Genomic DNA, 24,333 nt, shown 5'->3' with positions numbered 1-24,333 from the left:
TAATTACTACTTTTTCTCTCGTATTTCTACCCATTTTCGGCCTAATCTGATCTAGATATGATTCTACTCTGTATAAAAACTTCAGTTTCAAAGGTGAAGATGTACTTCACCTTTACAGATACAATTTCCAGGAAAACACAAAGACAAATGCTGAGTAAAGTCCTTCTGTACAGAAGATCTTTATCTCTGCAACCCAGTGGTCAGTGACTGCAGAAGTCACTGACCACTGTAGTCAGTGAGGTCAGTGACTTCAGTGGTCAGTGATTTACTGACGTTGTGAAACTGAGCAGCAGTGGTTAAACTTTTTCTCTTCTGTTTAATACATTTTTTTAACCATTAACAATTCTTTGAAAAGGATTTATAAGCGTCGCAGAGCTCAGTCACAATCATAGCAAAACGAGAAGCAACAGAACATCATCGCCTCCATCATCTTCCACCATCAACACCATGAAGACTCTCTGCCTGTCCGTAGGAATGATACTGATCATCGCCTGCTGCTGCGACGCCATACGTGAGTGATCTCTGTTTGTTCTTTGATTTGAACACATCTGATTTATATTTTCATGCCGACTTGCTGTGTTTTATTCACAGTTGACAAAGTACAGTACAACACAGGTCCAATAACCTGTTGTGACCAATTCAGCAACATGAGAGTGCCAAGAAAAATGATTGTGGACATAACAAGGACCCACAGCTCCTGCATTATTAAAGGATACATGTGAGTTTCCTTTATATTTTTTCAACAAGATGTAGAAACTGAACTTCAGGTCCAAAGAGGATAAAACTGATTTCTTTTTTGTTTTTACAATCTGCAGAGTAGAGACTGTAAAGGGACGATTAATCTGCTTCAGTCAGTCCACTACATGGATTGAGGAGGCTTACAATCGAACGATCAACTCTGAAGGCAGCGGCCTGCAACAATGAGCCTCCTGGACTGTATTTATGTGAAATACATTATGGAAATGCCTGTTGTTTTTGGAATGAATAAGCTTTAATTTGTTTTGTATGTAAATAAACTTCAACAAGTGAATGCTCAGACATTTTTCATCTCATACAATAAAGGACTGAAAAACATATTTTGTCATGTTCCAATGTGTGTTTGTCAGAGTGAATTTGACTGTTAAAATCATAAGTAGCCAGACTGTGTTAAGTTATCCTATAAGGTCCTTTACAAAACTAACAGATCCCATATATATAATCAAATCTGTCTATGCTAGATCCATTAAATTTAATTGAAGTGTTCTATCTATCTATCTATCTATCTATCTATCTATCTATCTATCTATCTATCTATCTATCTATCTATCTATCTATCTATCTATCTATCTGATTTAGGTATAAACATTTAACTGTAGCATGGGTGCAGGGTTGAAAGTCCCTCTGAACAACAAGCTGTGTGAAAAGTGTGAAAGCTGCAATCTAAATATGTTGCGGTGGCAGTCTTATCTCTGATCTGATCTCCCAGCAGAGTTGTGATCAATGTTTCCTTCATCTCTGTTTGCAAACAGATTTGCAAAAACAGAGGAACTGAGTCATGGTGCGTTTCGACACATGAATGTTCAGTTTATATTTATAATCCAACCATTGAAAGGGTGAACTCTGACTTCCTAATTTTAAAAATAACATTGTGTCTGTTCATAGCTTTCTTAGAATTACATGCAGACCCACTGAAATACGGAAATCTTTACAGCCATAAACCAGACAATGACTAATGCACTGACTTAAGTTTTAAAGGGCTAGTACATCGTCTCAAAAATAAATAGGAGAAATATTACTTTAAGCATTTAAAATATTTCCCATTTAGTGATTTCAGACAGATAGATTGGGTAAACATAAAATGTATTTTTTCCATTGTGATTAAAAAACAAGCTATCTAAACAGACCTATATTAAACTTATATCAAAATGGAATTGTTTTCCTAATTAGTTCTGCCACCCTTGTAATCTGAATAACTCTGAGTTACTTAAATCTGATGTTCTCTGCACTCATTTATAGTTTATGTATAGTTGCATGTGCAGGCTTGTTAGTTTTTTATTTGTTTACATATTTATATTTATTCATATATATAAGTTCTTATACATAAAAATGTATATATTTATATAATACATTTTATTGCTTGTGGTTATGTTTGTACTACTAATATTTAACAATTTGGATGGAGTAGCCTGTCAGCTGATAAACAATTTTCCCTTGGGGATCAATAAAGCATATTTCATTTATTCTATTTTATACAATTTAATTTAATTTAGTTTAATTTAATTTAATTTTATTCATGGAAATAACAACTGGCATCAAATGTTGGTAACTAATATTGAGTCTTTTACTGTGGATAAACTTTGATCCACTTTTTGTTGCAGAATTGTTTCATTTCAGCCACATTGAAATGAAATGAAATGACTTTTGGACTAGATTTAAGGCTGGACTTTGACTAGGTCTCTCCAAACATACATTTATCATTTTCTTTCCAACAAAGATGGAGTTACTGCTGTTCTTGAGATCATTGTTCTTCTGCCTAATCCTAGTGTTTCAGCTTGAGGTCACAAACCGATGTCAGAATATTCTCCATCAGGACTTTCTGGTAGATGGCAGCATTCATGGTTCTGTAAGATGATGTTCTTTTTTGTTTTATGCCAGATGTAACAGGACTTGCAGTTTCCAAAAAGTTAGCCTTTTATCTTGTCAATCCTCCAAATATAGCTATCATCATCAAGATATATATTTTTTGGCCTAAGTGATCTTTTTGGTCAAACAGCTCTTGAATCCCAAAGCCTGAGAAATGTGCTAAGAGCCTCTCCAGACTGACTGACATCAATTATTTAGTGTTTGACACAAAATAATTGTAGTAAATAACCTTCAACCTGAAACAGTTTTCCATTTACGTTCAAGGACTTTAATACATTCCTTACAGTTGATGTCACTATGATCCTGTGCTCCATGATGAAGATATAACATACCCAAACCCCAATGAAATACATAAATTCAGAAAGCAGCAAGCCCATCAATGAGTTGAGGATTTGGGTCAGGAAAGAACTAAAGATCTTAGTGTTTTAATGTTGGACAGAACAATAAATCATTTCCACAGTGACACAGGTCATGCAGGTCATTGATCATGGATGGGCAGGTCAACACTTTTCATCTCAGTCTTATCACCCATCTGACCAGAAGAGACTTTACACTTGATATAATAAGTAAGTTACGTCTTAATCTCTGTCTTTCATTGTACCAAAGTAGGTAGTAGTTCGACTGGAAAGAGGGGGAAGACATGTGGCAAATGTCACTAGGCTGGGAATCAAACCTGCGACCACCATTATGATGACTAAGGTCTAAATATGTGGGTCGTGCTTTGCCCCGGCGCCACCACAGCACCGCCGAAACAGCTCATTTAAGGGGACTTTGACTGCCACAGCCACCACAGTGAGGATCCAACCCCAGTTAACTTGGATTTGGACGGGACGGTGATACAAAGTGTTGAGAACAAAGTGTTGCTGAATTTGACCCAAGTACCGACAGAATCCCATTAAAAGTCTACCAATGGGTGCAAATAAGGTAGCCTAACCTAATCTAGACATGATTCTACTCTGTATAAAAATGATGGTTTCAAAATACTGAAGGTGTGATATACTTCACCTTTACAGATACAGCTTCCAGGAAAATACAAAGACAAATGCTGAGTAAAGTGTCACAGAGATTAAGATCTTTATTTCCGCAACCCATCTGTGGTCAGTGACTTAGTGACGTTGTGAAACTGAGCTGCAGCAGTGGTTTAACTTTTTCTTTTCTGTGAAATTGATTTTTTTTTAACCATTAAGAATTTTTTGCAAACAATTTTAGCTTGGAAAAATTGCCACCTCAAAAAAAAAAAAAATTCAGTTCCCCACTGAAAAGGATTTATAAGCGTCGCAGAGCTCAGTCACAATCATAGCAAAACGAGAAGCAACAGAACATCATCGCCTCCATCATCTTCCACCATCAACACCATGAAGACTCTCTGCCTGTCCGTAGGAATGATACTGATCATCGCCTGCTGCTGCGACGCCATACGTGAGTGATCTCTGTTTGTTCTTTGATTTGAACACATCTGATATATATTTTCATGCCGACTCGCTTTGTTTTCCTCACAGTTGACGCAGTACAGTACAACACAGGTCCAATAACCTGTTGTGACCAATTCAGCAACATGAGAGTGCCAAGAAAAATGATTGTGGACATAACAAGGACCCACAGCTCCTGCCTGAAAAGAGGATACATGTGAGTTTCCTTTATATTTTTTCAACAAGATGTAGAAACTGGACTTCAGGTCCAAAGAGGATAAAACTAATTTCTTTTTTGTTTTTACAATCTGCAGAGTAGAGACTGTAAAGAGACGATTAATCTGCTTCAGACAGTCCACTACATGGGTTGAGGAGGCTTACAATCGAACGATCAACTCTGAAGGCAGCGGCCTGCAACAATGAGCCTCCTGGACTGTATTTATGTGAAATACATTATGGAAATGTCTGTTGTTTTTGGAATGAATAAGCTTCAATTTGTTTTGTATGTAAATAAACTTCAACAAGTGAATGCTCAGACATTTTTCATCTCATACAATAAAGGACTGAAAAATATATTTTGTCATGTTCCAATGTGTGTTTGTCAGAGTGAATTTGACTGTTAAAATCATAAGTAGCCAGACTGTGTTAAGTTATCCTATAAGGTCCTTTACAAAACTAACAGATCCCATATATATAATCAAATCTATCTATGCTAGATCCATTAAATTTAATTGAATAGTTTTCTTTCTATCTATCTATCTATCTATCTATCTATCTATCTATCTATCTATCTATCTATCTATCTATCTATCTATCTATCTATCTATCTATCTATCTATCTATCTATCTATCTGATTTTGTTAGATACTGGAGTTTTTGTACTCGTAGGGAGCTGTTTTGTCCACCAGGGGGAGCCATGAGGAAGCTTCTGGAGGAGAATGGTCCCCGCGCACCTGTGCGTTATCAGCCTCATCAACAGTGCCGGAGTGTTATACCTGTTTTGGTACCCTGAGCCCCTCTGAGCTTAGTTCTCCGAGAATTTATTCGTGTACTCAGCTAATTTGAACCGTCTTTCTGACCTTCTCGCAGGACTCCTCTCGTGGAGCTTGCCCCTCGGTCGACTAACGGCCCGACTACCTGCCCGCCGTCCGACGTGCCACTTTTCGAGTTGCCATCGGAACTTGGACTGCACCTCTCTCTTGCGCAAGAACCCGGACTCCAACGTCCCAACCATTTCCCTCCCTGGCGGATCCACTTCCTCTCTCCCAGTAAGCCCGCTCCATTACTCCTCCCCCATAATTCCTACAACCCACTTACCTGTCACCTCCCCAGCCCTCAGATCGCTGACGCCCCGGATTCAGTGGGTCTCGAAGTTACTCACATTTCACTAACTGTTGATATGTTCATCAATAAATTAAATTTATCTGGTTCCTCCATCTCCTGTTTGTGTTCTGCATGTGGGTTAAGCGAGTAGCGTCCAACATGACAGATTTAGCTATTGATAAACATTTATTTTTATTCATATATAGAAGTTCTTATACATAAAAATTTATATATTTATATAATACATTTTATTGCTTGTGGTTATGTTTGTACTACTAATATTTAACAATTTGGATGGAGTAGCCTGTCAGCTGATAAACAATTTCCCATTGGGGATCAATAAAGTATATTTCATTCTATTCTATTCTACTAAATTTAATGTAATTTTATTCATGGAAATAACAAATGTTGGTGATAACTAATATTGAGTATTTATTGTGGATAAACTTTGATCCACTTTTTGTTGCAGAATTGTTTCATTTCAGCCACATTGAAATGAAATGAAATGACTTTTGGACTAGATTTAAGGCTGGACTTTGACTAGGTCTCTCCAAACATACATTTATCATTTTCTTTCCAACAAAGATGGAGTTACTGCTGTTCTTGAGATCATTGTTCTTCTGCCTAATCCTAGTGTTTCAGCTTGAGGTCACAAACCGATGTCAGAATATTCTCCATCAGGACTTTCTGGTAGATGGCAGCATTCATGGTTCTGTAAGATGATGTTCTTTTTTGTTTTATGCCAGATGTAACAGGACTTGCAGTTTCCAAAAAGTTAGCCTTTTATCTTGTCAATCCTCCAAATATAGCTATCATCATCAAGATATATATTTTTTGGCCTAAGTGATCTTTTTGGTCAAACAGCTCTTGAATCCCAAAGCCTGAGAAATGTGCTAAGAGCCTCTCCAGACTGACTGACATCAATTATTTAGTGTTTGACACAAAATAATTGTAGTAAATAACCTTCAACCTGAAACAGTTTTCCATTTACGTTCAAGGACTTTAATACATTCCTTACAGTTGATGTCACTATGATCCTGTGCTCCATGATGAAGATATAACATACCCAAACCCCAATGAAATACATAAATTCAGAAAGCAGCAAGCCCATCAATGAGTTGAGGATTTGGGTCAGGAAAGAACTAAAGATCTTAGTGTTTTAATGTTGGACAGAACAATAAATCATTTCCACAGTGACACAGGTCATGCAGGTCATTGATCATGGATGGGCAGGTCAACACTTTTCATCTCAGTCCTATCACCCATCTGACCAGAAGAGACTTTACACTTGATATAATAAGTAAGTTACGTCTTAATCTCTGTCTTTCATTGTACCAAAGTAGGTAGTAGTTCAACTGGAAAGAGGGGGAAGACATGTGGCAAATGTCACTAGGCTGGGAATTGAACCTGCGACCACCATTATGATGACTAAGGTCTAAATATGTGGGTCGTGCTTTGCCCTGGCGCCACCATAGCACCGCCGAAACAGCTCATTTAAGGGGACTTTGACTCTGCCACAGCCACCACAGTGAGGATCCAACCCCAGTTAACTTGGATTTGGACGGGACGGTGATACAAAGTGTTGAGAACAAAGTGTTGCTGACTTTGACCCAAGTACCGACTGAATCCCATTAAAAGTCTACCAATGGGTGCAAATAAGGTAGCCTAACCTAATTGTCACTTTGACCGGCAGAGGCACTGCATCGAAAGGAGGTGAGGCATGGCAACAAAATATAGTTGGAGTAGATTTATTTGGTGCTGCGGGTCACCATTACAACGACACCCATCCCTCAGTGAAACAAAGAAGCTGCTTTATCCTTTGCCCAATTCCACCCATTCAGGTAAAGGGGTGACAAACAAAACAAGAAATAATTTACACAAACCTAACACAAAACAATAAATGGTACAAATAAATATTTACATGCATGCAAATGAGAAACAAATTAATCTTAACGTCAATCAAAAGATTAAATTAAACTTAATATAAGTTGACATGGTATGCTCCAGCTTTTTAACCTGCACCTGGAGCACTTGTCTCTCTTTCTGCTCCACCCTTCTGAGGAGACACACCCAATAGGTCATACTCAATTAACCCAACACCAAACAAACTGAAGTAAAGAAATGAAACAAAAAGTATTTGTTCTGTAAATAAATATCAATAATCAATAGGGATGGAGCCCCTGGTCTCCATCACACTAATCTAGACATGATTCTACTCTGTATAAAAATGATGGTTTCAAAATACTGAAGGTGTGATATACTTCACCTTTAAATATACAGCTTAAAGGAAAATACAAAGACAAAGTAAAGTGAGTAAAGTGTCACAGAGATTAAGATCTTTATTTCTGCAACCCATCTGTGGTCAGTGACTTAGTGACGTTGTGAAACTGAGCAGCGGCAGCGGTTTAACATTTCTCTCCTGTGAAATCGATTTTTTTTTAGAGGGGGGAAATTTTTTGCAGACAATTTTAGCTTGTAAAAATGGCCACCTCAAAAAAAAAAAATTGGTTCCCCACTGAAAAGGATTTATAAGCGTCGCAGAGCTCAGTCACAATCATAGCAAAACAAGAAGCAACAGAACATCATCGCCTCCATCATCTTCCACCATCAACACCATGAAGACTCTCTGCCTGTCCGTAGGAATGATACTGATCATCGCCTGCTGCTGCGACGCCATACGTGAGTGATCTCTGTTTGTTCTTCAATTTGAACACATCTGATATATATTTTCATGCCGACTCGCTTTGCTTTCCTCACAGTTGACGCAGTACAGTACAACACAGGTCCAATAACCTGTTGTGACCAATTCAGCAACATGAGAGTGCCAAGAAAAATGATTGTGGACATAACAAGGACCCACAGCTCCTGCCTGAAAAGAGGATACATGTGAGTTTCCTTTTTCATTTTTTCAACAAGATGTAGAAACTGGACTTCAAGTCCAAAGAGGATAAAACTGATTTATTTTTTGTTTTTACAATCTGCAGAGTAGAGACTGTAAAGGGACGATTAATCTGCTTCAGACAGTCCACTACATGGGTTGAGGAGGCTTACAATCGAACGATCAACTCTGAAGGCAGCGGCCTGCAACAATGAGCATCCTGGACTGTATTTATGTGAAATACATTATGGAAATGCCTGTTGTTTTTGGAATGAATAAGCTTTAATTTGTTTTGTATGTAAATAAACTTCAACAAGTGAATGCTCAGACATTTTTGACCTCGCATTGTCTTTTGCTGATGTTAAACTTTACACTCAGTGTTCGAGTTTCTGACAACTAAAACGTGTTGGAAGGCAAATCTGAAACAATTGAATGTATGTACAGCAGAACTGTAAGAGCAGAGGGGAAATGACAAATTGACACAGAATGAAAACAAATGAAAAACTGGGCTCAGAAACTGAAAATCAAGGAAACCCGATAAACAGCAAAGTCAACAAAATCCAAAAGGCCAAAATCTGTCTACATTTATAGAGCAAGGGACTGCAAAATATATTTTGTCAACTTACAATGTGTGTTTCAGCCTGAGTTTGACTGTTGACATCACAAGCATCCATGACGCATTAAGTTATCATATAAGGTCCTTTACAAAGCTAACGGATCACATATATACACAACTCTGGAAAAAATTAAGAGGTCACTTAAAATGACCAGTTTCTCTAATTTTGCTTTTTATAAATGTATGTTTGAGTAAAATGAACATTGTTCATTTATACTATGAACTACTGACATGTATTCAAAATTCCAAGCAAATATTTTGTATTTAGTAGCAGAAAATGAGAAATGATCAAAATCGCAAAAAAGATGCAGTGATTTCAAAGCTTAAATAATGCAAAAATAAATAAATAAATAAATAAATCAAACAAAAAAACACAAGTTCATTTTCATTTAGAAACAACAACACTAATGTTTTAACTCAGGAAGAGTTCAGAAATCAATATTTTGGTGGAATAACCAGGAGTTATAGCAGACAGTTTGTTCAGATCCAGGTGTTTGTGGTCTGAGCGGACCTAAACTACAAATGTTCAGATATCTCTTTATCATTGAGGAAATTGTTTAACTGATTAAAACAAGTCTATCTGAAACTAAAACTGGAAACATAGAAATCTGTGTTTATCAACCATTAAGGTGTCAATAGGACTTCTCAGAAGAGGATTTGATGGCAGAGATGGAAAAACAAAAAATGAACAATGTCAGTCAAATCTTTTATTGGAAATCTGAAGAAAGTTTTCAGAAATTATGTAATACTTCTCACCTGTAGAGAAGGATTTATAGATTCACATCTCCACTTTGCTGTTAAGCTAAAGTCCAACTTATATTCTGGATTTCACGTCTGACGGGAGGTGGGGGATTTACACACTGGACATGTGGAAATAGTTTTGTCTGAACTTTGATTATTTTATTGTTTTAAATTGGTGAAGGAAAATAGAAATCTCTTTCTTTTACAGCCGTATTGTAATTTTTCTAACTAGCTATACATTTCTCGATGCTTTTTCTCCATTTTAGCTCTCATTTTAAAAACATGCCTCGACTTGCTGTTTCTTTACTGTGGTGAATGTCTTAAAAGTCTTGTTCATGTCACAAAGTAACAGAATCATAATAAAGTCAATAAAACCTTCAAAACATCTGTAGGAATATCATTTGGAAGCCACTTCAGACGTAATATTGAACTTCCAAATAATCCTTTTAGGAAGTTCCTAAAGTTTAAACTCTTGCACAGTAAAAAAGATACAACTGTGGTTAGACAAACGTCTCAAACTTAGAGCGTTTGCAGACAGGACATGAGTCATAACAAGATCTATAACGTTGTTGTGAGTAGGCTGTGTCACATGCTGAGTAAAAGACAATTAAACATCTGAAAACTAAGAGGACAAAGAATCAGGCTGATCGTCAAGGAAAAAAATCCAAAGGAATAATTCCAATAGGAATAATTATAGGGAAACCTTGAATAAACAAAGTATTTTATAGAATTAAATACTTTAGAGCATTCACAACAGAAATCCAACAGGGAGATCTGACTCAGCCTTGTTGAGGACCCAGGTTTAGTGATTCAGTGCAGTGGTCCTCAACCTTTTAATCACCGCGGACCGGTCAAACAGTCAGATAAGATGATGTGTCCGCTAAAGCCCAGTTCACAAGGCACAATTTTACATTTTTGGCCCTGATTTTCCTCCTTACGAACGTTCCGAGTTCTAAGATTGTCAACTCGGTGGCGATGATCGTAACCGATCATCCTGAAGTTATCTGTTCAGTAGATCGTCGGGGCCGCTCACGTCTAAAATCGGGCATTTTCAACATGTTGGATTGTCTTGGCCCCGTTATGGCAGCGTGTGGGGTTTTCCCTGACCCTGACTGGGAGCGAGAACGCAACATGTTGAATGGTGAATGTGACAGGTAGCCAATCAGAAAACGCGGTGACGTAAGCACGGAGTAGAATCCCAAACAGTTGACGTGACGCAACCGAGAGACCGTTGGACATCGGAGATGATATGTGGAAACTATCGTGTGCTTAATAAACATGGATGCTTATTCAGTTAAAACTGTAAACTACGAAAAAACATAACTCGCCTAAAAATCACTGCGCAGCAAACAGAGCGGCTGCTCCCTCCGTCTTTTATCAAACGCCTTTTCTTTTTGTTTCGTCTTTTGTCGCTTAAAATGAGTCCACAAACTATCACTACTGCTTCTACATCGTCATCCGTGTTTGTTTATTCTAAATTCAAGTATGTTGGTGGTTTTACTGGATCTTCTTCTGGAATCGGGATGTTCCTGAGTGGAATCGGTTCGTGTTGTGGTGTGTTGCTCCTGCCGTGTGGCTGGACACACAAACCGGCCAACAATCCTTAAATCGTGCCGTGTGAATCAGACTTAAGACTCACAAGCTCTACTCCTCTCTACCACTGCTCTAACGCTCTCTGATTCTGGTCGCTATGGTAACGTCGACATATCCCTTCAAAATAAAATACAGATGCGCCACAAAAACGAACATTTTACTTTCATGAACATTTTAACTCATGATAACGATAAATCAATGGGAGCCCTGAGCTTGTTTCTCTGCAACGAGACGGTCCCATCAGGGAGTGATGAGAGACGATGACACCAGAAGTGTAGCTTATTCACAGCGAGCTTTGACTCTACATGGCGAAGCAGTTTGAAGCTTCATTGCCTCATTAGTGAACCGGTCACCATATCATGCAGAGCGGGCTTGGAATGTGGGAATCACCTACCGGGATAAATCCATTCTGTCTCTTCTCTGGGCCTTTTCCTTTCCCAAAGAAACTTTCTAAAGTCTGATCTGTTTCTTACTCATTTTGCTGCTTGTGGGCTCAATATTGGCGCGGAAGACGTAACAGAGAGAATCCGGTTAAAGGGTTTTCAAAATAAGAGATCCTCCAGACTCAAATAATACATAAAACGGAAATATTTCATTATTTCTTGTGCGGCCCGGTACCAATTGGTCCAGAAAACAGCATTAACAGCAGTATGGACAGCAGAGCAGCTGACATGGAGTAACTAAAGCAAGGAGTATTTAAACAGGAGAGTCTGATTAGTGGACGGTACATTAACAAATTAGGAAAAAATGGTCAAAAGACCAGTAAAGTGAAGCTCTGATATAAAAGATTAACTAAAAACACAAAACACAGCAATCCACCAAAAGATAAAGAAACCAAAATCATCAAAATATTCTGAAAGTCCAGCAGATCACAACAAAACCAGAGAGTATTTGAACTGGATGGCTGGTTAATGGCAGGTCTGAAACAGATTGACAAGCGCTAAAGCCCTACTCTTGGCTCTGATTGGTTGTTTCTGACAGGGAGCGTTGCATTTCTGCAAATGTCTGTAAAACCACTGGATGGAGGCAGAACATCAGGATTTTCACAGAACATCTGTCTCATGATATACTATCAGGATGCAGTGAAAATTTTAACATTTATGTAAAAAACCAAATCTTTACAAAAAATTACCTGCAGCTTAAAAACACGTTGGACTTTTTTAGTAAAAAAAACAACAAAAACATCTGTTTTTGAACATATTCTGAAGTGTTTTAACAGTTTTGTAATGTCATTTTGAAACCATGTATAAACTGTAAAGAGTTAATGGTCAAACGATGTTAACATAAACTTTTTATCTCTTGTTTTATGATGCAAGATCTTTATTGAGATACTGGGGATTTTAGAGTGTCAATACACCTGAAAACGTTTTGTTCTCTCAGAGATGAACAAGAGATCTGCAGCGTTATTCTGCATAAACACACCGCAACTGTTTCCATATTGAGATAAAAATCAGTGAGGTTTCCCTGCACTGCGCTCGCTGCAGAAAATGGATCTTAACATTTGACCTTGTCCCACTTAAAGAGATCAACATCAGAAAAGCCATGGTTTGTTCCGATAGCATCGCAAGAAACTGCTGCGCTCTGATGCAGCCTGCAGGCCTTATCTTCACCAAAAATCACATCGGCTGCCCACTTTCAGAACAAGAGGTGGGTGAATCTAGGTCAAAGAAAAAATTTGATTTGACTTCTTTTGTTGAGTAATATTGTAGATGTTGAGATAAGACGAGAGCAGGTTGTGAAACCAAAGTTACGTTTTATTTAACTTCAACAAATCAGAAAATGTTTTAATTTAACTTTAATAAAACATAATGTGATTTCATGAACATAATCCATATTCCACATCTTAAATTAAATTTAAGTTTATATAAACAGAAAGGTACATGGAGAGACTGATATGTAAATGAAGGTATAGCTGGGGTCAAAGATTGTATTCAGAGCATCGGTACTTTCCCACTGTCTTGGATTTTAGATGTTGTCAGAGCCTTAATGCCAAAGTGAAGCAAAGCGCAACTTATTACACAAGACAGAAAAACACCAGGACCCACTCCCACCATATGTTGATTATTTAGTTGTAGAGATGGTATGCTGTGTGTTATTTATAATCCAGCTTCACTGCTGTTTCTGTTGAATGTTAGTTTTTCTTTTGACCACGTCATCAGGATATAATCAGGACATATCTGAAGAAAATCATCTGGAGGATTTCATTTTCAAATGATGTGTGACTGACAAATACCAGAGTAACTTATGGGGTACCACAACGTTCTACACTGTATATTATGCTGTGTACTGAGCATCTCTTTCACGAGACTGTAACAACACGATAGATAATCTTCAATCAGAGGTGTCGTCAGAGCCGCTGCTTTACTGACAGGTACAGGAGATTCTTTGTGCCCACAGCCATCAGCATCCACAATATCTTTAAAGAAACTCAGATACATTGAGTTTCAGAAAAAGTGCAATTTCCCCTTTGCTTAATAAAGTATTTCTGAACTGAAAAGAATGGAAAGAAACATGATGCACACACTGTTACACTGTTGGCACTATTATCTTCTTTACAACTAATCATTTTTATGCTTAAAGGAATAATTTCCACCATCTATCTGTGTTTTCCACTTTTCTGAGATCAAGTCACGGATTAAACTCCTGTCACCAGCAGGAATGTCCAGCTTCTTGTGGGGGATCCGTGTTCACATGGATGTGTCGTCCCTCCAACGAGTTCTGGGTCTGTTCAGGAGTCTCCCAGTGGGATATAACAGAAATCCCTCCAGGATCCGGGTGACCAGGGACCCTTTTGGTCAGGTGTCAAACCAGCTCCACTGAGCCTTTTCAGCACCTGTAGTGCCTGACTCAAATCTCTAAACTCTAAGTCAAAGAGCCGAAGCTCATTTGAGTCACGATCCACATCTCAAGATAAGAGTCGTTAAATTGAAAACTTAATTTCTTCACTCAGCTCCTTCTTCATCAAAACAACACTGCTGCAGAACTGACTCTGCTCCATTTTCATCATTAATAAACTAGAAACCAAGACTCTTCCACTTTGAGGCACAGACTGTATGGATCCATCAAAATTACATTTCAAACCAAACAAAAATGTAATATATAAGTATACTTTAAATTCAGTGACAATTTATCTCAGTCATGTTCAACTCCAGTAAAACTAACAGGAAACTCGTTGAGTCTAATTTCTTTCAATTAAAATTCATTCTAATATTAGAGTCTGAAAACTGAAATCTGTGTCTCAAATTCTTCTTTTAAATCTCGAGCAGCAACCAAAAGTAAATACACAATCAGTGAGCAAACTGCTGTCTTTTCTTCCCCCAGGATAACTCCCTCCCCCCTTTAAGATTAAAAACCTCTTTTTCAGGGGAGTCCTCACCAAAAAGCAGCAACAAATACAACACAGAAAAATAAACAGATAAAAGAAAATATGAAACTATAAAAAAACCGATGCATGTCATAGAATCAATTTGAAATGGCTTCTGCTGAAAACTGCTTTATGTCTGGTGTCAACAAAGCATCACATTCTGCTCAATAAAGGCCAGCAGATGTCTAACAAGGTCATTAATTAGACATGAAACAGCAATAAATAAATATCATGTGACACTTTTCACGCTGTCCACGCACAATTAATGTCCAAATTGGCTCCTGTTGGTTTCTAGGATAGACTTCTTCTTTCCAAAATGAACAAGGCAGCATGAATATAGTTGGCCAAAATGAACCTGAATGAAGAACAAAACTACTGGAACAATGTTGTTTAAATAGACGAGCTCAAGATCACAGCAACAGTCAAGCAGGGTGTTGGAGGGGTGATGATGTGGGGTTTTATTTGACCTGGGCTTCTTGAAGTCATTGAACATGAACTCCGCGTGATGAGCCTCCTGGAGTCAAATGTAAAACTATTCGTCAACTGAAGCTTGGCTCAAAACGGATCATCAATAGAAACATAAACCCAGACAGGAGCAAACATGAAAAAAATACCAGTTAAGGTACTGGAGCGGCCCTGTCAAAGTCTCAACCTAATCGAAAACCAGAGGTGGAGAGAATGTTTGCAAATCTCAGTCGACTGAATGAAGCAACATTACGGGAGAGAAGAATTCTTAAGACCATAAGATAAAACACATTGCTTTATCTCTCAGTACCATTAATGGTACTAAAGTTGTTAAATTGTAGGGTGCTGCGGGATGAACTGACGGCCTTAAAACGCTTTCGCTGAAAAAGGCCGGGCTCACTTTGTGAAAAACGGACTCCGCTGTTCATTCTAGTGTGCTCAAAGGATTTACACGGTGGAAACAATCAGGAAAAAACATTATGTAACTCCACAGCACATGGAAATGCTGCGTACATTGGGTACCCAGGAAAAGGGTCACCACCAAACCCCCCGACTTCCTTTGGCCTGATTTCGAAGCAAAGTTCATCGACGGCGGGTGAATTCCAAAAAAAGTTCCCTTCAGCTCATGAATATGCAGATCTGAGCTCAATCAAGCTAATATAGGTCGAGGTTTCGAGGATAGATCATTTCAAACGTGCCGCCACCTTTGAAGAGAAGCAAACATGAAGACTCTCACCGTGGGACTGCTGCTGCTGCTGTGCGCCGTCTACTGCTGCAATGCAATGCGTAAGTCTGGCTCCCCTCTGCACCCCGACACACACAACAGCCAGCAAACGCTCACCGGTTTCTGCTGTTTTAGTTTTTTTATTGATTCAAAAATAATTTTAGTGTGAAAGATAACCAGAGCATAGACAAAATGCACATTTCAAAGGATGGTTAAATTTACGGAGAAATACTATACAAGCCAATCTGGTCATATGTGAAAATGTAATTGCCAATTACCTGCGTCTCTACTTATAATCCTTTGTAAATTTATTAGTATGTCTATGCTGCAGAGGACGTGTGGCGCCATCTCACCTGCAGATTTGTTTTAAAATCACAGTGAATTATTTTTGAGTGCCAAGAACCTATATTATAACTCCAGACTTTGACTAGGCCACTCCAAAATCTTCATTTTGAGTCATTAATAGCTGGAGTTACTTGGGCTCTTTGGATCACTGTTCTGAGTAATCCCAGTGCTTGATATCACTTTGATATCAGTGCTGGTCAAAGTGCATTGCTCTCTAAGAATCTAAGTAGAAAGGGTCACATCAGAGAAGCAGAATACTTTGATTAAGAAGTTGGTTTGGAGAGGAGGAAGTATATACAGAAGTGAAGAAATGAACTGATTGCACAGCTGAAAATGATCTCAAACGCTTTAAAATGGAACAAAAAAAAAGAGAACGATGAGCTTTGGATGATGCTGAAGCAACTAGATGAAGCCAAGAAATTGCTAAGAAACATCAAATGTAAGTTTTACTGTTGCAAAAGATTATATGGCCTGGAGAACACGTTGACCTGAGGCAAGATGACAACATTTCTCAAGTGATTAAAGCAAGATTCTTTGTTTTGGGCCAAGCGATACAACACTGTATTCCAGTGGAATTACACTAACCGAAGCATAGTGGCTGTTGAATCACGGCTCTCTTGTTATGTCCTATTTTTATACCATGATCAATTTGAATCTGGGGTGCACATTAAATCGGCCAGCCGATAAATCAGTCAGTTTCCTTAATTTTGTGAAATCAGTGATCGGTCGATACTTCCATGTGAAGCCGGTCTTATCTACCCCGGCAAAAGTTTTACTTTGCCGTGAGAGAGGTTTAGTACACACCCATCCACCAGGTCAAGTCTGCACTTTTGTAGTTAACGATATTCACCCCACTGTTGCCAACTCAGCGACTTTCTTGCTATATTTAGCGACATTTCTGACAAAATCCTCTGTATCGGTCAAAATCGGAATTGGCAGGTCAGGTTATAGATCTGTAATTGGAAACTGCAATCAGTGCAACCCTATTTTGCATTCGTCAAATCTTTGAAGATGTAATTCCCCCCCCTATGCTGAATAAGGAATGTTCTTAAAATGACTGATTCACTCCAAGTGAACCAGCATCAAATAGCCAACCGTTGGGCAACAATAAAGTTTAACGGGGGTTTGTTGCTAAAATCAAACATGCAGAGCCAAAACCAAGAAGTATTGTTGAGGAAACAGAAAGCTTCCCAAACGTTCACGGTTGTAATACCTGTTCAGAGGAAGATCCGGACACAAATACCGAAAAACAAATTTCACAGGAGACCTACATCTTCAAACATTTTCAAAACGTCCTCTTTTACAATCTAGAAAAGTCGCAAATGGCATGTAGGAATATATGTTCTTATCAAGAGTTCAAAAGTTAATGCAGTTTTCTAAAAAAAATATTTTAGATTAAAAATTACAACCTGAGAACGGTCTCCGTTTCCAGCCCATTGTGTCAAAATGTTGGTTTTAAGAGTTTTAGTGAGTAAATGTTTGCATCTGACTTGATTCTGACTTGAGGACATGTTTTACTCATGGCATAAATGATAAAAATGCGGTTACAGGAGGTCACGATTTATTTATCCTTGTAAACACATTTTTAAATTCTCTTTCCAGCTCAGGGACCAAATGCCTTGAAGCCCGGGAAGTGCTGCTTTCACTTCTTCACAGGCAGGATTCCGGTCGGTGAGATTCGGTCCATTGCCAAAACTCACGAGAACTGCTCCAAACGAGGATTTGTGTAAGTTTTTGCCTCACTGATAATCCAGGTTTATGCAAAGAGCTTTTGAGTAAAGCAGATTTATCCCTCTACAGGATCAACACTCCACGAGGAGACTACTGTGTGGACATGAATCAGAAATGGGCCATTAAAGCTTTCCTGAAAACCCCGAAGCAAGTTGCCACGTCCGCTTCCCTTCCCGTCTAAACGGCATGAAGAACGTCTCTCTGCAGTGTCACAGCAAGGTTCAAAACTTTGTTCATCACCGAGGAAACAAAACAGCTGACAGATTCTGATTGTAATCTTCCATATATCCTAATCATGTATTATTTTACTTTGTATGCAGCTTACACATAAATATATATTACAGTGCTACTTCTGATACTTTACTATTAAAGTTTTATTTCACAAGAATGAGACTTGATTCATTAATAAATTGCAGAACAGTGAAATGTTATGAATTTAGTGAGGAAGCAAGGAAATTTTATTTATATAGCATTTTTATGGGTCAGAAACCACAGAGTGCTTTACAAAATATATTGAATAATAAAATAAATCTGTTTTGTAGGAGCATAAAATAAATGGCAAATTACAAAATTTCCAATTTTGCATTATTGCATGAACCTCTGCAATAATCTTGATTTGGTAGATATGTAATGACTTTAGAAAGCTGATTTAAAAAAATTCTTTGCAAACAAAAATTATTAAATGTATGTTTTCCTCAGTCCTATTCACTTTTTAAAGTAAATTACTGGAATACAATGAGTTGATATTCTTTTTTACAGAAATGCACATGTGGACAAGTAGTTTGGGAAAATTCAAAACTAAATGTTTACAATAATTTGTTCATCTTTTCCAGAAAAAACCCCACAAAACTTTACCTCACAGAAATTGCAATAAAAAGTTGGAAATGACTAAAATTCAGGTGTTTACAGAGAAAAACCCAGAAGCAGATGTTGTTAAAGCATAACTTTAATATTAACCATGTACAGTTAAGAGATAGAACACATGATAAAGAGAAGAAACAGTATTTATATATAAAAAGAAAATATTACAAATAAAAAAAATACAGCTAAACTGATGCATTTGGGTCAGTCGTTGAAGTTCCTTATGATCTCAGATTTGATGCAAAAATAATGAAAAAGGTCTTTAAGGGGACAGATGTATAGATGGGTGTTTGCATATGGTTTATTAAGATGCAATGCAAAACAAAAAAGAATGAAATGGAAGAAAAACAGAGGAGCGTCATGTATGCCGACAGATGCATATAGTTGATGCTTTATGTGCTGCAGGTTTGTCCCTTTATTGATAGACTCAACACAAAATCAAAGACTTTATATTCAACTGTACATAGAGTATTTTTTTAACCATATGAAAATAAAACATTACAACTCTGAGGAAAATACTGGATTTTAATCATATGAACTTTATTGTTTAATTCAAAAAGTGTGTTTTTTATTTGAAAAAAAAAAAAGAAGAAGAAAAAAAAAAGACTTTGATTCATTGGGCAAGTTTCTTTAAATGGTCATAAAGATGAATTCTGTAATTTGGCCAAAATCCAGAGATGAAGGTTTAAGGTCTATGACAACAACCGCCACACACATACACCACGATAGTAAAAACATTTCCATTTACTGCGACAAGGAGAGATTTCACACCAATTTGGCTTTTGCATAAAGTCTTAAACAGATGGAAGTAAAAATATATGCGAGCAGAATGCGCCCGTCTATGTTTTGTTTCAGGTGAACGAAAATCTCTACATTATTGAGTATTTGATAAAATAACACAGATCTGCCACCGCACAGTGAATCATGTCTGAACACCTCAACCTGCCAGAAGCCACAACTTCACACCTGATTATCTATAGAAACTGGTTTTAATTTGAAATGTGTTGAGAAAAACATAGCAGAAATTCATCATGCTGTTTTATTATGGGAAAAAAATGTATACAAGCATGCAATCCTTAAATTTATGGATTTAAAAATGTGAAATTCATCATATAAAAAGAAAAACATTTTGATTTAAACTGGTTAACTGGACAAAAATGCTAAATACGAGAACATTATTATCTTTGTGTCTGTTAACAGAAAACATTTTCAACAAGAAAAAACAAGAATGGTTATTTGGGGGGAATCTTTTGCCAACATACGTTTTAAATCTCAGATACTGTTATAGAATCATATTTTCCTAGTTTTAGTTACTCTTTTCTTTGAAAGAAGTAAAATCCTGAGTCAGATGGAGATGTTGCAATAGCCGACAGCAGCTGAAGGTTAAACATCTTGGCTAACTAGTCTGTCTGCAGCTGGAGGAAGCACGTCCTGATGGAGCATTTCTCTGAGCTACATCTATCCGACCTTGCTGCAAGTCGCTCAGCGATGGTTTAAGGTGTCAAATTCATAACAGTTAAAAGAAACCATTCGGTTATCTGCAAACCTATGAACAACTACATGTTTACAAATGGCTATGCATGGTCCCTGCCACGTGTCAACTCCGAGGAAGTCCCCTCTTTGTCTAGAAATACAGGAAAATAGAAAAGCACAAACATGCATTCCTCATGAGATCCAGATGCGCCGCAGAGACGAGTCTGCTTGTGTGTCGTGTGATATGAGGAGGTTGAAGCTGATTTCTGACTGAGTGTGCGGTCTCAGGCCCACATGACACGAAGACTTCAGAGGAGATGGAGAGGAAGAAGAGTTTGAAACCAAACTGGGAGGTCGACTTGGGCTTTAAAAGATTTTTCCTTTCTTCTTGTTTTTCTCCATTGTCCTGAGAGAGAAATAATTAAATTATGTTACAAACAGAAAATAATACATTTATACCTAGAGATGTGAATATTTTAAGTAATGAAAGACTTTTAGAAGGGAAAAAAAGCACAATTTATGAAGAATTACATTAAAAATTTGTGTAGAATATTCTTTTAATGCCTATAAGCGGTATTTGTAAATAAGCAGGACAATAAAATTCATGTTGAAATAAACTCTCTGATGTTTTATTAAACTGTGTTTACCTTTCACATGTGGACTCCATTTCCAATGAAAAATAAGACTAAATAACGTTTGGATAAATGTGAGTCAAATTCTTTAAAAGGTCACCAGGGAGTCACTTGTTTGTCTTAAACAGAGGATCATAAAGTTACTTCAAACACCAGAATGTTTGGCTCTTTTTGGAAGAACAGAAGGTGACCAATATGACATCTAGGTGTTACTGACTTGGAGGCGTCCAGTTTCTGCTGCTCCAGGATTCTTTGCTGAGCTTCCCAGTTGGCCTTCTCGTCCTCAAACACTCGCCTCTTCTCTTCCAGCTCTTTGTACTGCGCCTCCAGGTTCCTCTTCATCTGCTCGTGGCGCCTCTCCAGCTTTGGATTAAAAACAGCAGTGTCACTTTGACACTCTAAATTAAGCTAAACTAAGTTTAATTCTAGATGCCATCACAGAAAGGTTGAAAATGGGAGCTGATGGGAACTAGCAAGAATGATGTAGTTTTTAGTATTTAGAGATTAACATTTCATTGTTATCCTCATTTCTATGCCTCCTTTTAATTTGTTTCATAATAAAATATAATGTTCATTAATTAAAATAAGTTCCTGCTGATTTGAAACTTTTGTTTCTTCAGTATCAGCAGCACACCAACCTCAGCCTCTGAATCCTTCAGCTTCTGCTTCTTCTCCTTAACCTTCATTTCAAAGACCTGCTCCATCTCTGCCTCCATCTTCTTCATCTTCATCACGTGCTCTCTGCGCTCCTCCTCCATCTGAGCCAGAGGACTTCTGTGGATCATGGAAATAAAGAAAAGATTAAAGTAGTCGCAGAGCAGGACCCTGGCTTCACTCTGTCTCATTTGGTTTCCATCAGCAGAAACTGATCCAACCCTCCTGATGTGCCCTACTCTATAAATCACAAACATTAAGTTACTATCACCCATAACAAGCAGAATTTCAGTGTTTTCATATGTGCATAGATATTTAGTCATTTCTCCTTTCAAGTGTAATTTTGAACACTGAGGTCTTACTTTGTGAGTTGTCCCTTGGCCTTTGAGGTGTCCACCCCGTTACAGGTGACGGCGGCCAGTTTCTTACTGCGATAGTTCTCATAGTGGACGTTGTTGGTGACATCCTTCAGGTCCTGCATGTGGGTCCTTTGGAAGGACAGAAAGACAATAAACAGACATGAATGTCTCCCAAATCCATCAGAATATACAGTATAAGGATTTCTCAAACATACATGAAAGAATCAAAAGGAATAATGTTATAACATGATAAAAAGTAAAAAAAAAAAGACAAATTTTACAAAAAATTACATTTTACATGATGCTTCATCTACAAGGATTTAGATAGTAGATATAAAAAAATAAAACATAAAATATATATATATAAAAAAATTACATTGTAATATTACATATTACAATCTAAAATAAAACCCCCATTGTGGACATGATTAAAGGTTCCTTTTAAATTTAATTGTAATAAAAAAATACAGAAATTAGTACAAAATTAGCATTTTAATAATAAAATGTTTAGTTTTTATGACATTTCTTTTGATATCTTCAAAATGTTTTTAATGTGATTTATATCTTTCCCCCTCATTCTGAATTGTCCCGTTTGAAATTTGCTAAGCAAAAACTTTCCTTTAAGAATGACTGTGAAAATAAATGCATTTTCCATCAATGTAAAGAAATACATAATTTATCACAAACTCTTTTTTTTTGGGTCATTTATATAAACCTGAAGCTCTTTATAGGGCTAAACACTACTAATTTAAAATAAATAATGCACAAATTTCTAACAAATCGAATCGTTCTACTTAGTTTAATAAATATATAAAAACCGAAAAATCCCACATTTTCTTTTCTGTAAATGCCTCAGTAAATAAGGCATTTGATCTGATTTATGTTTTGGAAAAATGTGTATAATCTTAATTCCCACTTTTTCTACCAGACTCGGCTCTATTAATGAACCTGCAGCACTTTCCTTTATCCATCTGTTGGACTAAAACAAAGTGATCACACTCAGAGTCAGCAGGACAAACTTAAAAGTGCTGAAGTAAAGCTTTGTTTCTCACCGGATCAGCATGTTGCGCAGCACCGTGAAGTCGCAGTGCTCTCCATTCTCCACTGAAACAAAGAGGAAAACGCAGCAGCAGTGAGAGACACAAACATTTGACCATTGATGCCTCCCATCAAATCCATCTTCAGTGCTTCTCAGAGGAAACTCAGGCAGAAACATGGATATCTAACAGCTTCTGCAGTAGATTTCCAGTCGTCTGGGATTTGTTTGCTCTCCAAACAGACTGAGACTAACATGATGTGCAGGATGTTATTTACAGTAGCTAGAGCATGGATTGAGTAACGTTACAATAAAACAGAGATATTAAAATGGAAATAGTTATAAAACTAACAGAAGACAACGTGTTCATTCATTCAGCGGTTCTAGAGGAAGGGGTCTACATTCAACGAGGTCTGTTCAGGTGGCGCCAGTGTTTAAAGTGCGAGTAGTATCTGTTGTAGTGACACGTTTACAGAAAACAAAGGGCAGAAGGATTACAGACCGTGATCAGACAGGATGGTTTCATCTAGAGTTTTTAATTCATATTTTAAAGCATTAGCATACATGCTGCAGCTTCCTCCCACAATCATAATGCCTGAAATGATTCCTGAGAAGAAAAACAAAAGTCTTACAGTAAATTTTATTGTTTGAATGGTTCCATTAAAATTAGCCTAGTTTCAGGACTATTTAAGTTTCTAAATGAAAGTCTTCTCACAGAAGAAGCCCAGAGCAAAACACTCAGAAAGTCAATAAACCTCTGAGGGTATCTGTATGTGCACTGCTGCCACCTACAGGACAACCTGAGGACAAACCTCTGCTTAATCAGACCATTCCAGTTTTGCTCCTAATCATTAATGATAAATTGGTAAATCTGCTGGACTCCAAACAAAACAGACCGAACAATGCCAAACCCGCAGCAACCAGCAATTATATATATATATATACATATATATATATATTAACTGACCCACTTCACATCTACATTACATTGCATTGGTTTATCAGACAAAATACCAGTACATTGTATTGAACTTTGTGATTATTTTACAAAAAAAAAGGTGAAAATTACTTCTTTAGGGCACTACAAGTAAAAAAACAAACAAACATAAAGACTAACACTGGAACCAGTTTGAACTAATCTGGCATCTGATACAAAAATGTAACTTTAGCATGTTTTTAGTTTTGTTTATGTAGGAAAAGAAAAGCGTCCCATCCGACCACAGTTCTCTACTGGACTCACAGATGCCACACAAACAGAGGTGTTGTGGGTGAAACAACAGCAAACACAGCTGCTCACACGTCACGGTTCAGTTAGATGGTTTATACTGAGACAAAGACGACAGGGTTATAAGGTCAGACGGGATTCTGGAAAAGGACTGCAGATAGACTACTGCTCAGGTTGAACACGGTGGATCTCCAAGCCTCCTCTTCATTCAGAACGTTGCTCCTTCTAGTTTAGCCTCCAACCAACTCAGCAGCACATCATCACCAGTGGGGGTGGGGAGGA

General features: G+C 37.5%; 5 protein-coding genes across 9 annotated transcripts in view; 4 read left to right on the top strand and 1 right to left on the bottom strand.

Moving 5' to 3' along the window:
- The first annotated feature begins 225 nt into the window (after positions 1 to 225).
- LOC114160701 (C-C motif chemokine 3-like) lies at positions 226 to 1,072 on the top strand. The gene is made up of 3 exons (XM_028043426.1): positions 226 to 511; positions 592 to 718; positions 816 to 1,072. The coding sequence occupies exons 1-3, from the start codon at positions 448 to 450 to the stop codon at positions 922 to 924; spliced, it is 300 nt and encodes a 99-aa protein (XP_027899227.1). The 5' UTR covers positions 226 to 447; the 3' UTR covers positions 925 to 1,072.
- Positions 1,073 to 3,888: 2,816 nt separating this feature from the next.
- LOC114160697 (C-C motif chemokine 3-like) lies at positions 3,889 to 4,606 on the top strand. Its single transcript, XM_028043413.1, has 3 exons — positions 3,889 to 4,041; positions 4,122 to 4,248; positions 4,346 to 4,606. Exons 1-3 carry the CDS (start codon positions 3,978 to 3,980, stop codon positions 4,452 to 4,454), a joined length of 300 nt encoding a protein of 99 aa, XP_027899214.1. The 5' UTR covers positions 3,889 to 3,977; the 3' UTR covers positions 4,455 to 4,606.
- A 3,275-nt stretch (positions 4,607 to 7,881) lies between these two features.
- Positions 7,882 to 8,574, top strand: LOC114151976 (C-C motif chemokine 3-like). Its single transcript, XM_028029565.1, has 3 exons — positions 7,882 to 8,033; positions 8,114 to 8,240; positions 8,339 to 8,574. The coding sequence occupies exons 1-3, from the start codon at positions 7,970 to 7,972 to the stop codon at positions 8,445 to 8,447; spliced, it is 300 nt and encodes a 99-aa protein (XP_027885366.1). The 5' UTR covers positions 7,882 to 7,969; the 3' UTR covers positions 8,448 to 8,574.
- Positions 8,575 to 15,665: 7,091 nt separating this feature from the next.
- On the top strand, positions 15,666 to 18,199 carry LOC114155539 (C-C motif chemokine 3-like). The gene is made up of 3 exons (XM_028035481.1): positions 15,666 to 15,797; positions 17,683 to 17,806; positions 17,881 to 18,199. Exons 1-3 carry the CDS (start codon positions 15,734 to 15,736, stop codon positions 17,990 to 17,992), a joined length of 300 nt encoding a protein of 99 aa, XP_027891282.1. The 5' UTR covers positions 15,666 to 15,733; the 3' UTR covers positions 17,993 to 18,199.
- Positions 18,200 to 18,739: 540 nt separating this feature from the next.
- LOC114155515 (septin-7-like) overlaps positions 18,740 to 24,333 on the bottom strand; it is a 45,612-nt gene continuing 40,018 nt past the window's right edge. For all 5 annotated transcript variants that reach the window (XM_028035437.1, XM_028035444.1, XM_028035452.1 and 2 more), the window contains 5 exons: positions 22,843 to 22,894; positions 21,794 to 21,919; positions 21,416 to 21,551; positions 20,995 to 21,140; positions 18,740 to 20,551 (listed from right to left, as the gene is read on the bottom strand). In XM_028035437.1, the coding sequence (XP_027891238.1) occupies positions 20,512 to 20,551; positions 20,995 to 21,140; positions 21,416 to 21,551; positions 21,794 to 21,919; positions 22,843 to 22,894 (500 nt within the window). In that variant the 3' untranslated portion in view covers positions 18,740 to 20,511. The remainder of the gene's footprint in view (positions 20,552 to 20,994; positions 21,141 to 21,415; positions 21,552 to 21,793; positions 21,920 to 22,842; positions 22,895 to 24,333) is intronic.

The sequence above is a fragment of the Xiphophorus couchianus genome, chromosome 2 (assembly GCF_001444195.1).
Source record: "Xiphophorus couchianus chromosome 2, X_couchianus-1.0, whole genome shotgun sequence".
Lineage (NCBI taxonomy): Eukaryota > Metazoa > Chordata > Actinopteri > Cyprinodontiformes > Poeciliidae > Xiphophorus > Xiphophorus couchianus.
This window is presented reverse-complemented; position numbering and strand designations above follow the sequence as displayed.